The sequence below is a fragment of the Adiantum capillus-veneris genome, chromosome 12 (assembly GCF_014529385.1).
Source record: "Adiantum capillus-veneris isolate H3 chromosome 12, ASM1452938v2, whole genome shotgun sequence".
Classification (NCBI taxonomy): domain Eukaryota; kingdom Viridiplantae; phylum Streptophyta; class Polypodiopsida; order Polypodiales; family Pteridaceae; genus Adiantum; species Adiantum capillus-veneris.
In genome coordinates this window covers 145,266,527-145,281,301 of record NC_140942.1, presented here as the reverse complement: position 1 = coordinate 145,281,301, position 14,775 = coordinate 145,266,527, and the positions used below count along the sequence as shown (strand labels likewise).

The 14,775-nt window shown below is 39.8% G+C and overlaps 1 protein-coding gene across 3 annotated transcripts in view; it reads right to left on the bottom strand.

The window, feature by feature from the left end:
• The window catches only part of LOC147446638 (homeobox protein knotted-1-like 7), an 89,904-nt gene extending 75,184 nt beyond the window's left edge, over positions 1-14,720 (bottom strand). The window contains exon 1 of one of the 3 annotated variants that reach the window (XR_015189899.1): positions 13,813-14,718. Coding sequence is in view for 2 of the 3 variants with exons in the window: in XM_086525828.1 (XP_086381954.1) it covers positions 13,813-14,346 (534 nt within the window). In the remaining variant the exon portion in view is untranslated. Of the gene's footprint in view, positions 1-13,812 lie in introns of all 3 variants that reach the window. The other 2 variants (XM_086525828.1, XM_086525829.1) reach the window with 2 other exon arrangements.
• Positions 14,721-14,775: the final 55 nt, after the last annotated feature.

The window sequence follows — 14,775 nt, the reverse complement described above, 5'->3', positions numbered from 1 at the left end:
TTGCATGGCTATCACTATGAAGTTTCCTAAAAGAAAAGTCATCTTTAACTCTTATAAAGACAAGGATGTTTCACTTGATGTAAATAGTATGGGCAACACTATACCACTTGTACATATACTCAAGCTTTAGACAAAGTAAAGAAAAGTTTTGTTTCTTGTTACATGGTTTTTGTCAAGCATTCTAGGAAACATGCATTTGTTCCTAATGAATTCAAAATGAAACTAAAGAGGATTAAGAATTATCTAGTTTCCTAAATGAGTTTCAAGATGTGTTTACGAATGAAATTCTTAGGAAGCTACCTCCCAAAAGAGGACAAGATGGTCAATCCATAGAGCTTCTACCTAGTAGTTCACCTCCTCATAGTCCTCTTTATTGAGTCATGCCAACTCAACAAGAGGAGATTATGAGGCAAGTGAACGAGCTTGTGGAAAAAGGGATGGTTAGGCCTAGTCCATCTCCATTTTTCTCACAAATTCTATTCGTACAAAAGAAAGATGGTACTTATAGGATGTGGCTGGACTACTGAGTGCTTAATTTTATAAACATAAAGAATAGATTTCTTGTTCCTTATATGAAATATTTATTTGATAAGCTACAAGGGTCTACCTATTTTAGTAGAGTATATCTCAAAAGTGGTTATCACAAGATAAAGATAGTTCTTGAAGGTGACAATTATAAGATGGCCTTTGAACAACCTTTGGCCTATATAAATTCTTGGTACTCCCTCTGGGGCTTACCAATGCATCGGCTACCTTTATATGAATGATGGTATGGCTATTTAGAACTCATCAAAGCTTTACAAAAGTGTCCTTTGGTGAAATTATTATCTACTCAAAGTATATTGAGGAACATAAGCAACATCCTCACGTAATAGTTTAGGTTTTGAGAGAAAATAAACTTTATATGAATTTAAAAAAAATGAGTTTTTGTACTTTTCCCATTGATCTCTTTGATCTACTTGTATAACATAGGATTTAAGTAGATCAATAGTAGTTGAATTTGCTATCTCACTTTGGCTATACGTGTGTGGATTATAGGTCGATGATAAATTCAACTTAGTACCCAGATTTTCAATGAGACCCTTCCAAAAATTGCTACTCATACTTGGGTCTCTATCAGATTGTGTATGTGTTTGTAAGCTATGATACTTACAGACTTGTGAGATACAGAGGGCTGCCATATGGTGTGCTTTAATAGTTTTGGCCGATATAAAATGCACTTTCTTGCTAGACTGGTCTACTACTATCTATATTTCTGTATTCCCATGAATGGATCTTGGCAATCCAAAGATGAAATCCGTGGATATACTTTCACATGGGGAATTAGGTATAGGCAATGGATGAAGCAAGCTAGCAGGCTTCTTCCCTCTATCATACTTCGTCTTTTGGCATATAATGCATCTGGCAACATAGTCCGGTATGTTTGTGTTCATTGTTGGCTAGTAAAGTACAACTATATTCCATTAATATTAGCTTGAATCTCTCTATACCACGCATAAGCTGGAACATGAGATTCATACATGACCATGTCACAAAAACTATGTGTAATGTATAACCTATTGTCATAGAAAAGATAATCATCTTGCACATTATATGGTTCCTCTTTCTTCCCAAGTGCAATAGCTAGAATTACATCTTTAAAGAATCGATCCATAGCACACTTATCTATCATAGAGGATAGATCTGTAAGACAAGGGGAACTAGAACCTAGGAGTCCACCACCCAACCACCCACTATATAGCCATTAGGGCCAAAAACGACTCAAAAAGGGCTATGTAAGGAATTGGTTAAATTACTAATTAGCAGAGCCATTTGTGGTCAAAACGGCTCCAAATTTGTCCGTTTTGGCCATTTAAAGCATATCTACACAATCTAAAGCGTATCTAGGTACATATCTCTAAATATTCAAAAAGATATCGTTTTCTTCACATTCCTTTGTGGCTCACCTCGAAATTTGTTTTCATTTACTTCACTTGGCAGCAAATAGTTGTTTCCACTTTTGAATCTCTCTTTTTTCTCTCACCTTTCGCGAGCTTTTTCTCTTCTTCTCTGATGCACCTTGTTCTGCTGCTACGTTATTTTCATTATACTTTCTGCTCCTTCATTACTTACAATGACTAATACATCTTCCATTAGTGATAACCGCAAGTTTCACTTGAACATTAAGCTAAGCCAGGAATATGCTACTACGCAGAGTGTCTATCAAAGACCAGTTACAACTGCAAATGAAGCAGAACAACTTCGCAACGAGGGAAAGAAACACATTGATATATGGACAGATAGGAGCTTGTATCCACCGGATCCTAGCACTAGAAGGTATCCATCTTTTCACACACCTCATGATTTAATGAGATTTGTTGGTGATGGGGTTGATGGCTTACTTGGATATAGTTCTAGGTTATCTCATTTACACATTGATCATACACATTACATTCAATATCTCAAAACTGTTTTGTCTTCAAATGCAACAAGAATTTTAGAACTTGAAAACCAAATAGCATCTCTAAAACAAGAAAATCATCAACTTCGGACTTTAAAAGAAACTCCAATAAGATTAAGAGCACGAGTAAAACGAATGAGAGATGTAGTAAACTTAACAGAAGGTTCTGGACAAAGAAAAAAAAGATTAAAGATTACTAGAGAACATGTGACTAGTCTTTTAGAATTTGATATGTCCAATGGTCAAGAGAGAGTGAGATTTTTGAATGAGGTAATGAACAAAAGTGATATTCTTAAACTTTTGAAACTTCTTGAAAATCAAACTCAGAAAAAATTTGTATTTCAAAGTTTACTGAAAGATATGGGTTTACTGGTCCAACCTTCTCAAATGCAAGAAGTTTGTGACACAGTGGGGGTGAGTAGAAGGGGTTACATGGCCATCTCTAAAACCTGGTTTCAGGTTTTAAAGTATTACAAGATTAAAGCTTTTGGGTTGCCTAGGCCTCATAATGTTGGGAAAGTTAGGACTCTATTAAACGAAGAAATACCTGAACATTTTGGAGAGTACTATCATATAGAAGGAACGATGCCATATGAAAAACAGAAAAAAAAATCTTCTTTTGAGTATAATGTTTTTAATAACATTTGGATGAGTATAAAAAATGTTCAATCTGCTATGGTGAGATACTATAATATGCAAGAAGTAGATTGTGAAGGAAAACTTATATTTGTTTTGAAATTGGATGAAGCTCAAATTCAAAAATGTCAAAAAATGGAAAGAGTATCCATATCCCTTATGAATAGAGCATTGGACTATAGCCAGGGTAAGTTTGATTCCCCATACCACAAAACTCAATCAGAAATGAAACTTTGGTGGATCGGAGCAGCTCAAATACCAATAGAAAATCACGATACATTGAAATGGCTGTTTTTGCAAACCGATATCCCTTCTGTTATACAGGACCAAAATGCAGGTGAAAAACTCTGTGTAGATGGCATGAGTGACTTTTTTGTAGAATGGCACTTGAGTGCCGACCTAAAAGCATTAAAGTGCATGTTTGGTGTATGTGGAGGTGCCAATACCAAGTATCCTTGTCTATATTGCATAGAAAGCAGTGGAACAAAAGGATGGCTTGCAGAACACGAGGTTGGAAAAGCACCATCGAGGAATAGTGTTAACGTCATCGACTACCCATCGTCTTCTATGATTTGGGATCCAATTCTAACAATAGATTTAAAAAATGTACATATATGCACAATGCATGCAGAGATTAGAATCTTGGACAAATTGCTTCGACTCCATCTTGACTATGCATATTCTATTAAGCCAACTAAACTTGCAGACGAGTGCATAGGAAAATGCGAAGCTTTGCTCTCTCAAATGGGTTTTCATGGTTGTCAAGTGCATCTAAAAAAAGATCCCACTCTTTCAAAAGGAATCGGTGATGTTTTGCAAGATGTTTCAATGGGTGGAGCAAAAGCCACAAGACTTTTGAGTAACCATGACAACAAACAAGTTTATGCTATGTGGAACTGCTGGAAGGATCTTTGTGTTATAACAACCAATGTCAAAAGTAGACCAGATGTAGCCAACAAACGCATGGAAGTGTGGAAGAAGCTCAACAATTTTTTGAAAGTTTTGAGACAACAAGTTAGCTCTACTACTTATGCAGATGACTTTAAAAAGACAATAAAGCTTTTACTAACTGCTATTACAGATGCTTGGGGAGCAAAAGACATCACATATTACTTGGTGAGTATTCAATTACTTTTTAAAGTTTGGATAGTATTTTACTTTGCATCCTATTGAGTTCAACTAATTAACTTTTTTTTATTTTTAGCATATTCTGTACCTGCATGGACCATATTTTGCAAAACAAGGACCCCTTGCAACATGGAATACTCAAGGAATGGAAAAATCTCGCTCTCAAGCAATGGTTTCTTTTTTCAAATGTACGAGAAAGGGAGGTGGACAAAGAAGGAGCAATGCACTAAAGGAATTATTCAATTGGTCGTATAGGAGGCAATTACAACGGATGAGATCAAACAACCATGCTGCTCAACCATAGATCTGAGATTAATGCTTCACTTTGAAACTTTGTACTGAATATTTCTAAAGAGATCCAAATTCAAACAAGATATTTTGGTGCAAAAAATTGTCAAATTTACATCAGTTTTGCAAAACAAGGACCCCTTGCAACATGGACCCCTTGCAACATGTCATATTTTGCAAAACAAGGACCCTTGCAACATGGAATACTCAGGGAATGGAAAAATCTCACTATCAAGCGAGGGTTTCTTTTTTCAAATGTACGAGAAAGGGAGGTGGACAAAGAAGGAGCAATGCACTAAAGGAATTATTCAATTGGTTCTATAGGAGGCAATTACAACGGATGAGATCAAACAACCATGCTGCTCAACCACAGATCTGAGATTAATGCTTCACTTTGAAACTTTGTACTGAATCTTTCTAAAGAGATCCAAATTCAAAAAAGATATTTTGGTGCAAAAAATTGTCAAATTTACATCAGTTTTTGATTTTTTTTATATCTCCAGGCATGTCACCCCTATATCTCAAAAACTTTCTTCTTTTATAGCCCCCAAGAAGGTTGACATTTGTCTCCTCAGCTGCTGCTGCATAGCTAGAGTAGCAAAGAAAGTATATTGCTCTTGAGGCATTGAATCCTGCAGCATATCCAAACGTTCGAAGTGTTGCTGCTCTCTCAAGTAGCATAATCTTGTTTGCATTGATTTGAAGGGGAGTGTATCCTAAAAATCGTGACAATATCTTCAGTGCAACCATTGGCAACTCAGGATCTTCAGAATACTGCATGCGGAAAGCACAGAAGGTGGCACTATCCAATGTAGGCATGTAGTGCATGAGAGAGGAGGCATCCCTTCTTGAAGAGCCCTCTATTGCTTTCCCTCTCGAGCCTTTAGCTCTCCCAAGAAAATTGTCTTTGTCAAGGAGTTCAATCTGCAAAACAAGACAATGAGTAATTTAAACTAACTTGAAAAAAAAGAAAGATTTCAGTAGGGAGATCACCTTTTGCAATTCATCTTCAGCAATGACTTACTATTGAAGGAGATTGCATGATCCGGTCATCTCTCTTATGTCAACTTCCTTTCCAATTTTTTTCAGCTTAAAGTCTCTGCCAAAAGATTGGATGCCAAGCTCAACAAGCCTCTTCTCAAAATCCTCATCTTTGAGGGAAGGTTTTTCCTCTTCCACTCTTCCTATGCATAGAGCAAGTGCATCAGGAGCAGGCAAAAAATCTTAATTGGATGTATGAAGATCAAGTGCTAAAAACTCCTCTTTTGACTCTTCTTCTGTGTCAATAAAATCTTTGGCCACCTCAGAAGCTTCAGAAATGGTTGCAATACGGTATTCCTCCCTCATATTAAGCAAACCCTGGATATGATGGAGAGGAATATACTCTTTCCCATTGATAAAGAAGTAGGGAAGATTTGGAATAGTAAGGGAAGCTTCAGATACCTCTACCTCATCTGTTGGCTCATCAATGACAGTACTAGCTCTAAATTGAGCAACATCAAAATTTGCACTCTCCTGCTCCTCAGCTGCAACATCAACTTCCTCCTCTTCTAGAATTTCACTTTTCTCAAGCTGCAAAACTATGGAAACATTTTTATTTGTTGCCTCATCTATATCTTTCACTTCATCAGCTTTGCCTTGCATGTCAACTCTAAGGAACAAAAAGAAAAGAAAAGCAACTTCTTTTGGAACAAGGTTACAAGGTTTTAAATGTAATTGACAAGAGATGGTAGGTGGACAAACAAAGGAAGTCTTCTTAGAAAATCTTCCAAACCTCCTTGTTACTTTGCTCTTCTCAATTGAGTCTGTAGTATATTCAGTTAGATGACAATAAGCCTTCCATCTAAAACCAAACACTTGCCTTCAACTGCTTCTTCAAACTCTTTGAATTCTTCTGCCAAGAAGTCTTTCAAATGTTCTAACAAAGCTGCAAGATCAAACACAGGGTTAATATTTCATATGCTTTGGTGTACACCTCCATGTAACCACCATCCATCAGAGCCACCAATAGTTTCTCACTTGTACTCTCCTCCAAAATCTCCTCTCGGCCTTCAATCATGGTAGAGGAAAAGTCGACAGGTGAAGCTAGGTACAAGGTACGGAAATACGCCCAACGTTAATGTACTAGTGCCAATGACAAACCCGAACCACGCGATACGCGCTGGACCCAAGCTTTGCAACTTGCTCCCTACGCATCGTGCGGGACAAAACCACAGCAAAACGAACAACCCCGCACCACACGATACGCGCTGGACACAGGCTTTGGAAGTGCCTCCCTATGCGTCGTGTAGGACAAAGCCACACCGAACGACGCGATAGGCGCTAGACCCAGCCTTTGGAACTACTTCCTTGCGCGTCGTACGAGACAAAGCCACAACAAAGCAAACAAGAAGCGATAGGGGCCACCGATGTGCAATTTGCAAAGGATGAGATCGTGCGAGGCGAAAGGATTACACAAAAATGGATAATATGTCGCGTTGTATGCGACAAGTGAACGTGCAACCTTCTTAAAATTCGAGACCAAGCTTTATATAACATCCGAAATATGACCGTTAGTGACACGTGTCAGCCATGCACACGTGCCACGTGGCCTATGCACAACGGTCGTCGTACGAACGGTCTTATCTATATAAACCCTTGTCACATGCTCATTTTGTGCTTTCTCCCATACTCGACATTCGCGTCGTGTCATCCTCAACTACCCGCACTTCGAGTCATTCGTCCACTAAGCCAAGCCAAGTTTCTTCTCAAACGACGCGACCGGAAGTGTTGGGCATGTGGGTGCACCTCCTACCACTTCCCACTCTTAGTATCCCTTACGATGCGATAGGCGCAAGTTGTAGAGTCTCGGTGAACCTCTCATCACGTCGTACGGGGTTGCTGCTCGGCTAATTAAACGTTTTCACAACTCGCATACCCTCTCTCTATACCATGTCCTAAGGTGTTTGTGTGCCCTCTATCGCATTGTGAAAGTCTTTTTTTTTGGAATACTCATGGCTTCCCATACGACGCGATAGGCGTATGTTGCAACGGTCAGGTGAGGCTCTCATCGCATCGTGCGTAGGATCTGCTCGGCTTAAAGATGTCACACCTCACATACGACGCGATACGGTGATATTCTAAGGTGTGGTTGCGCCCTCTATCGCGTCGTACAGGGCATTTTTTGAATTTTTTTTTGGATCTTTCGGTGATCACATACGACGCGATACGGACCTATTCCACAGCTTGGGTCACCCTTCTATCGCTTCGTGTTGTCACCCTTCTCCTCATACACAGCGCGATAGAAACACCTTGAAGGTTGTGGCTTACGCGTCTGTCGCGTGGTGTGTTCTTTTACCCAAATGGCGAGGACTAAGCAAACTGCAAGGAAGGTCTACCAAGCCCCAACTGATCTAGAAATAGGTGATGCTGAGAAAGATGCAGAGAAAGCACCCCCTCCACTACCTCGTCAGAGGCCCAATGCCAGAAAAAGATTGAATTATCAGGTGAAGTCCCTAAGAGAAATAAGAAAAGCGCAAAAGTCTACTTGTCTACTGATTCCAAAGCTCTCTTTCATGAGAGTTGTCAAGGAGATATCTGATAGACTTGTAAGCATGATGAATATCAAAACTTTTGTCTCAGTAAGGTGGCAATCTCAAGCTGTGATGTGCCTTCAGGAAGCTGCTGAGGATTTTCTCATAGACTTTATGAATGATAGCTACATTGCAGCTGCATTTTCTCAGAGGGTCACATTATGAGCAAAGATTTTGTGCTTGTGTCAAGGCTAAGGTACAAGTTTGATAAGGCTCTTGAGCTCATTCCTAGTGAGGATCTTAGAGCCTTCCAAATTTTAAACATCCCTCCTTCCAGGCAGCAGAAAGATTCTGGGGTTGTCATTGAGGATGTTACATATGAGTGCGAGACAAGAAAGTCCGAGGATATTAAAGCAGGAAAGGAAGTTGAGAGGGAGCAAGACATGATATCTGAGGATGCTATCCTTAAAGAGCAAGCTGAAATTTTAAGAGCATCCAACTCTCTTCTTTATGAAAAAGTCACAGGCCAAATGGTGGTGGATATCTCCTTGTTTGGAGATACTGAGGCATATTTGGACATATTCCTTCAAGACACAAGTATGCTTGTAAATCCCAACATTGAGCTTGGTGACACTGTGCTCTATATCTGTCTCAGGTGTGTTGCTTTGCTAATTATTAGTGCATGTGCATGGCAGGCAGGCACAAGGGGCTCATTGGGGCTTGTGTTTCCTTTTCCAGGTGTCTTATGAGGGATCTTCCAGAGGCTCTAGCTATGCAAATTGCCATACTTGACCCTCTAGTGACACAGTGCCTTTTCAACAAGCAAGGAACCCTTTCAAGTTTTTTTGATGATTTTAACATGCTGACCTACAATTACATATTATACCCCTATGTTGAAGGGTAATTCTTAACTCCTTACATGTTATTTTTAACATTTTGTGGTATTCTTAGCTAATTGTTTTTTATTTTGTAGAGGACATTGGAGTCTTATTATCTTCAATCTTTTGGAGAAAGATATTATATTTATGAATTCATTGTCAAGTATCCATGGGATAAGTAAACTGTAAGTATGAAGCATAATCTATGCTTGATGATGGCCCATTGTTTTCTATTAGTAGCTTTTTGATTCAATGTCTTCTTGCAGTGCTGCCAAACTTATTGTTGGTCACCTGAGTACCACAAATAAGGATTATAATATAGAAGCTTTCAAGTACTACAATCAAAAAGTGCCTTTACAGACAGACTCAACATCTTGTGGATGGAGGGTGCTTGCAAATGCATGGAGATATCTTGAGTCAAGGTGCCGGATGACTACACTCACTGTAAGTGTGGTTCATGTATTTATTTTGATGTTTTATGTATGTATGTAATGTCCTTTAGTTCCTTTTTCTTTTTTTTTCCAGTTGCATGACTATCCAGAGTCTTGGGTCACGTGGGTGAGAGAGAAGGCTGTTTCTATGGTTTTGGAAAGATCAATAAATCCAAATGATCCAGATTCTCCTTTGCCACCAAAGAAAGGTAGAGCCACCAAAGGTTTGGATGCAAAGAAAATGGATCAAAAGAAGAAAAGTCCTGCAAAGATCCATACAAAGAAAAAGGATCACAAGAAGAGTCCTGCCAAGGGGAAGAGTCCCAAGAAGAAGATCCCTGCCAAGGGAAAGAGTCCTACCAAAAAGAAGATCCCTGCCAAGGGGAAGAGTCTCACTAAGAACAATTCCAAGGGAAAGAGTCCCACTAAGAGCCTTGCAAAAAATTAGAGCAGATACAAAGGGCCATCCATTCCACTCACCATTGAAATTCAAGGTTCAAAAGCGTCGTACACTTAAGAACAATAAGGGGGAGGCACCTAGCTCACCTTTCAAGCTACCATTCATGTTGTCAAAGAAAGCTGCCAAATCACCCAAGCCAACCAGTCCTAAGGAGCCCAAAGCACCAACCCCTGCCAAGTCACCCGTGCCAAGCCCTAAGGGGTCCAAAGCACCAACCCCTGCCAAGTCACCACCACCACCCACTCCTGAACTTTCACCCCCTTCTGAACACAAAAGGAAAAGGGTCTCTGAGGATGCAGAATCCTCTCAGGCAAAAAGAAAAGTGGAGTTTCATGATTGAATAGTCCACAAAAGCTATGTAGACTTTTGTTAATTTTGTCCATATGAACATATATATATACCCTTTGGTGATTCATAATTTTGTACTTCAAATACTTAATACCAACTGTCGATTCTTAAATGTGTATCATGATGTCATGTAAGTTTAAAACAACATAAGTAGAGAAAAGATAAATATATTTGCAAAATGATTACAATATTGAACTTGTTTTTTCAAGTCCTTGCAAGTGGCTCAAATACAACTCTTTTTGGGGGAAGGCATGTGATGCAAGAGGTTGAATTCTCATCCTTGTGCTCACCACAATTTCATCCACTTTGAATCTATACTCGGGAGATGTTTCATCAAGAAACTCAAGAGATTCTCTAACATCATTTAGTCTGCAATTTGTTGTTACTATCAGGCTTCTATACTCGGTGTGTGGATGGACTGTGACCTTTAGTTCAAACTCTGGACAATTTTCCTCAGAGTCGAGAGGAACCCAGCTACCTAATTTGCTTCTCCATCTCCTATAGTCATAGCCGAGAACTAATGATTGACGACATAGTTGATATGAGATAGACATAGAATTTGGGATTACTCTACAACTAATATTGTCACCAATATGGAAAGTTTCTTTGGTGCTCCATCCGTCTCCAAGAACATTATTCAGTTCAGTCATAGAAAGTCTTCTATTAAGCCACGTCGTCTTTGTCCTTTGCAAATCCATTGTTTTGAAACATGCCACAAAGACATGTATAGGCAAGAACCATTGAACTTTAATCCTTCTTGATATCCTGCCCGGAGACATAGCTTTAAGGATGTCTTCTTTGATCTTGGATTTGAAGCTTGATATAGTACATGCATCAGGAGCTTCCCAATCAAGTGAACTTATGGTGGGAACGGGTAACTGATGTAGTTCTCCATATGCACCTTCTCGTGATGGAACTTTGTATTCTGCAAAATAGACAAACAAATCCATTTTTTTGTAAAAGGAAGGTGGCTTGTCAGCATACATAGCATCTGCAATCCCTTTATGCATTGCTTTGAATGTCCCACTCAGACTCTCCACAGGCTGCCATTCCACAGCTGTTGAAGGAAATATATATGGAATGGAATCAAAAAATGAGAAAAACAATGGGATAATGAAAAAAATTCAGTGTATCAAATAGTTTTTTTTTGTACTTACAGTAAGAATGCAATGTGGGATGTTCTTCCCAATCTAACACCATATCCTTGGCCATGTACACATGTTGAACCTTAGCTAGCCAGCCATTGTCGGTCACTTTGAAAGCAAGAACACGACCTTTCCAATGGTTTTTTACTTTATCGCGTTTAGTTGTCTTCACTCTATGTACACCTTTGCATGAAGGAAACATTGTTACCCAGTCATTCACACGAAAAGAGATGGACTTCCAAAGACCATCCTCTCTAACGTTATGAAAGTCACAAGAAGTTATGTTATGTGAAGGGTGACGTGCAAAAGACGCCATGGAAACTCAGAGATTAGAGAAGAAAGAAACTATAGATGGAAAGACTTAAAACCTCTCACAAACTAGAGAGCAAGAAAGGTATACGTTTGAAAAAAGTAGGTGATTTGTCATTAATGCTCTTGTTTTGAGAGCCTTCTGACATAGATTTCGTATCTTTTGACAACGCTTTTGTGAAATATAAAATAGAATAAAAGACGAGACAACAACTCGTATATATATTACAGAGGGGGTCATGTTGACTATACAAACATCGTAGAAAGGGGGTATATGACCACTTTAGCATTTGTAGATAGGGGGTTGGGTTAGTGCTCTAGGGCCTATAGATAGGGAGTTTTTCCTATATGGGGCTTGTTGTTTTTGTGTTTGTAAGTGCTTTTGATGAGCGTTATATTGCAAAGTGTTACCCAATCGGTGATGCACACTTGTTAGGGCATGGCCTCTTAAATATTATGGTTGATGAGCCACCCAATTTTTTTTTCAAATGTCATTGGTATTATGGTTGCTATATCATACAATATGGTCAGGAGGAGTATTGTTATCACAATCGGTATATAGATCAAGATTTTCACCCCCTTGATACTCATATTGTTTGTGATACCAATGTTCATACTTAGTATGATACCAATGGTCTTGCCGACTATGTGATACTGACACTCATACCGATTCTTTAGTGATGTGAGGGGGTAGTAATCCTTGTGAACAGCATGTAAATTCTCATCAATGTCTTCAAGAGCCACTTTTAGCATTATAAGTGGTAAAGTTGTTATCGCTATCTAAAGAACTATGTGGCTTAATCATTAAAACTTAATAATTACCTTTGTATACAAGCATGGATTAATGCCTAATTTTGTGCCAGATGATGAGAGGCACATAGAAAGTAGTCTAGCCATTTGGAGGCTTTGTTAGCACACCGTGACATGCCTTCGGGGATATAGTATTTCATTTTAATGTTTCTTAGAGTTCGTTAGAGGCCAAATCAACTTAGTAGTTATTGCAATCCCACAAGTTTTTGTGAAAACTCAATTTATTTTAATATTAGCTTTTGACTTCGATCGTCTCTTTACTTATTATGTCTAATGTTTTTGTGAGCTATCATCAATTGTTATATACTAAATTGTAGAGTTTAATTAGAGGTTTTTAAAACAAGATACCTATGCAAATGGATTATTTGGTAGGCCATCCAGATAGGTTTCTTTACTTTTTTTTAAAGTCAACTAGTGGCTATAAGCACGACTATGCATGTGTATATAATTGTGACTATGCAAGCAAGCAGATATGTGGAAGTATATAGATAGGTATTTACCAATACTTATACTTTCATACATAGTTGAGGGTCAAGAATCATGCTTATAACCACAAAATTGTGTGTTTTGTGAATATTTTCTTTCTCTCTCTTGTTTCCTTTGTTATGTATGTTGCAACTATGCTTGTTGTTGTGGACTTATTCTTTTATTGCATAGTTCTATGACAAAAAAATTCCATGACAAGTCCCTGTCTAAAAGAAAGAAAACAAAATACAGTACAAAGACAATGCAGCCATAGAGCTAAGGTCAACGACTACTACTACAATGCGAAGTGGTAGGACACCATTGCCCCCAAGACAAGCTTTGATTAATACGTGCCTTAACGATTTTGAAAAATTGTCTGTCCCATGGAATCGAGGGCGATTCCCCAAGTCGATTATTTTGGAAGAAGGATCTTTTTTTCTTTCTTTTTTGTTTAGGGCAACGGAACTGCAATCATTGCATGCAGCATATACATAATCCAATGTATGGCATTGGATGTGATCTTGGCCACAAACCCAGCTACTCGTCAGCCCCAAAACAAGGAGGGGTAAGCAGACGTACCTAAAGAAATAATGGCGAATGTGGGGAGCCTTGGGTTGCATAGGACCACTTCTCATGGCGAAGGGGTTTGCAGGCTGGCTAGGAAGGTGGCTCGCTCAGCACTCGAACATTCGCAAGCACAAGTGGCAAGGACGGCTATATTGGATGCAAGCACAATGCATATCTCATATGTTTCAACAGGTATTTACTGCCATGTACACGGGCAAGAAATAAGGCAGTGGTCACGCGGTACATTTGTCCTTTTGAAACAATCGAAGGAATTTACTCAAGCGGAAGGCATGCCAAAGAAATCTCTACGGTGAAATTAAAAATAAACATAACGAACAGTGATTAAGAGAGCATCAACAGAGAATAATTAAACAAAGGACAGGATTTGAACTGACCATGAAAGCGTCGATCTCAGCTGTTCTGCACCTCAGCTGGTCTGCACGAGCTGCGCGGGATGTCGATGTGGGGTCGACACTACAGCCGAGCGTGACATACTTGTGCATGACACTCCGCTTTCTGGCCAGCTGGTCCTCCAGAGCCGGCAGCTGCTGCGAAGGCACGCCCACACTCACGCATTCCACATGCGCCTGCAGCAGGTTGTGAAAGAGCGGGTGCGCTACAATCTCTGCTTTCAGTTGTGCGGACTTGCGAAGCTCGTCGATGAGCTGCAAATACGCATGATGGTCTCTTCGATCCTCATCTGCTGTGTCTGCGTGCGCATGATCTGACGAGGATGGAAGGCCAGCTGCATTTCCCTGCCATGATGACGTCGATGATGATATAAGCAGGCACGCAGGCTCTACTACTGCCTCTGGTATAAGTGATGGTGTCCTTGAGTAGTACTGCCATGGTGGCAGCTGTTCAGCTAGGCCATTCTCTCTCTGCGCCTGCCGGGGCGTACGTCCAGCTGGAAAGGAGTGCTCTGCCATATTGCTTGAGCTCAGCTTACTCAACAGTCTACATTTCAACCAGGCGCAGATGCCTATTTGCAAATCAGAGCCTCACCGCTAGCATTTCTATAGCTCCCTTCTGCTTTATGCGCAGCAGCGGAGCCCAGAAGGTAATTAACCCCAGCTGCATGCGTGCACAAAGAGAGGTCTCGATTCTTTGGATGATGAGAAGAAGATGACAATGCCCCTGGTGCAGCACGGCCAACGTTGAGCAAGCAACAGTAGGAGCTTTTCCACGAGCCACAGTAGCTCGCTCGCTTAGCGCCTCTCTCTCTCTCGTCTTCCTCTTCGTATCGTCAAGGAGGACAAGGTCGAATCGGTTGATGATGATGGCATAGAAATTATCTCTCTCTCTCTCTCTCTCTCTCTCTCTCTCTCTCCCCACACAGTAATTATATACATCCAGGG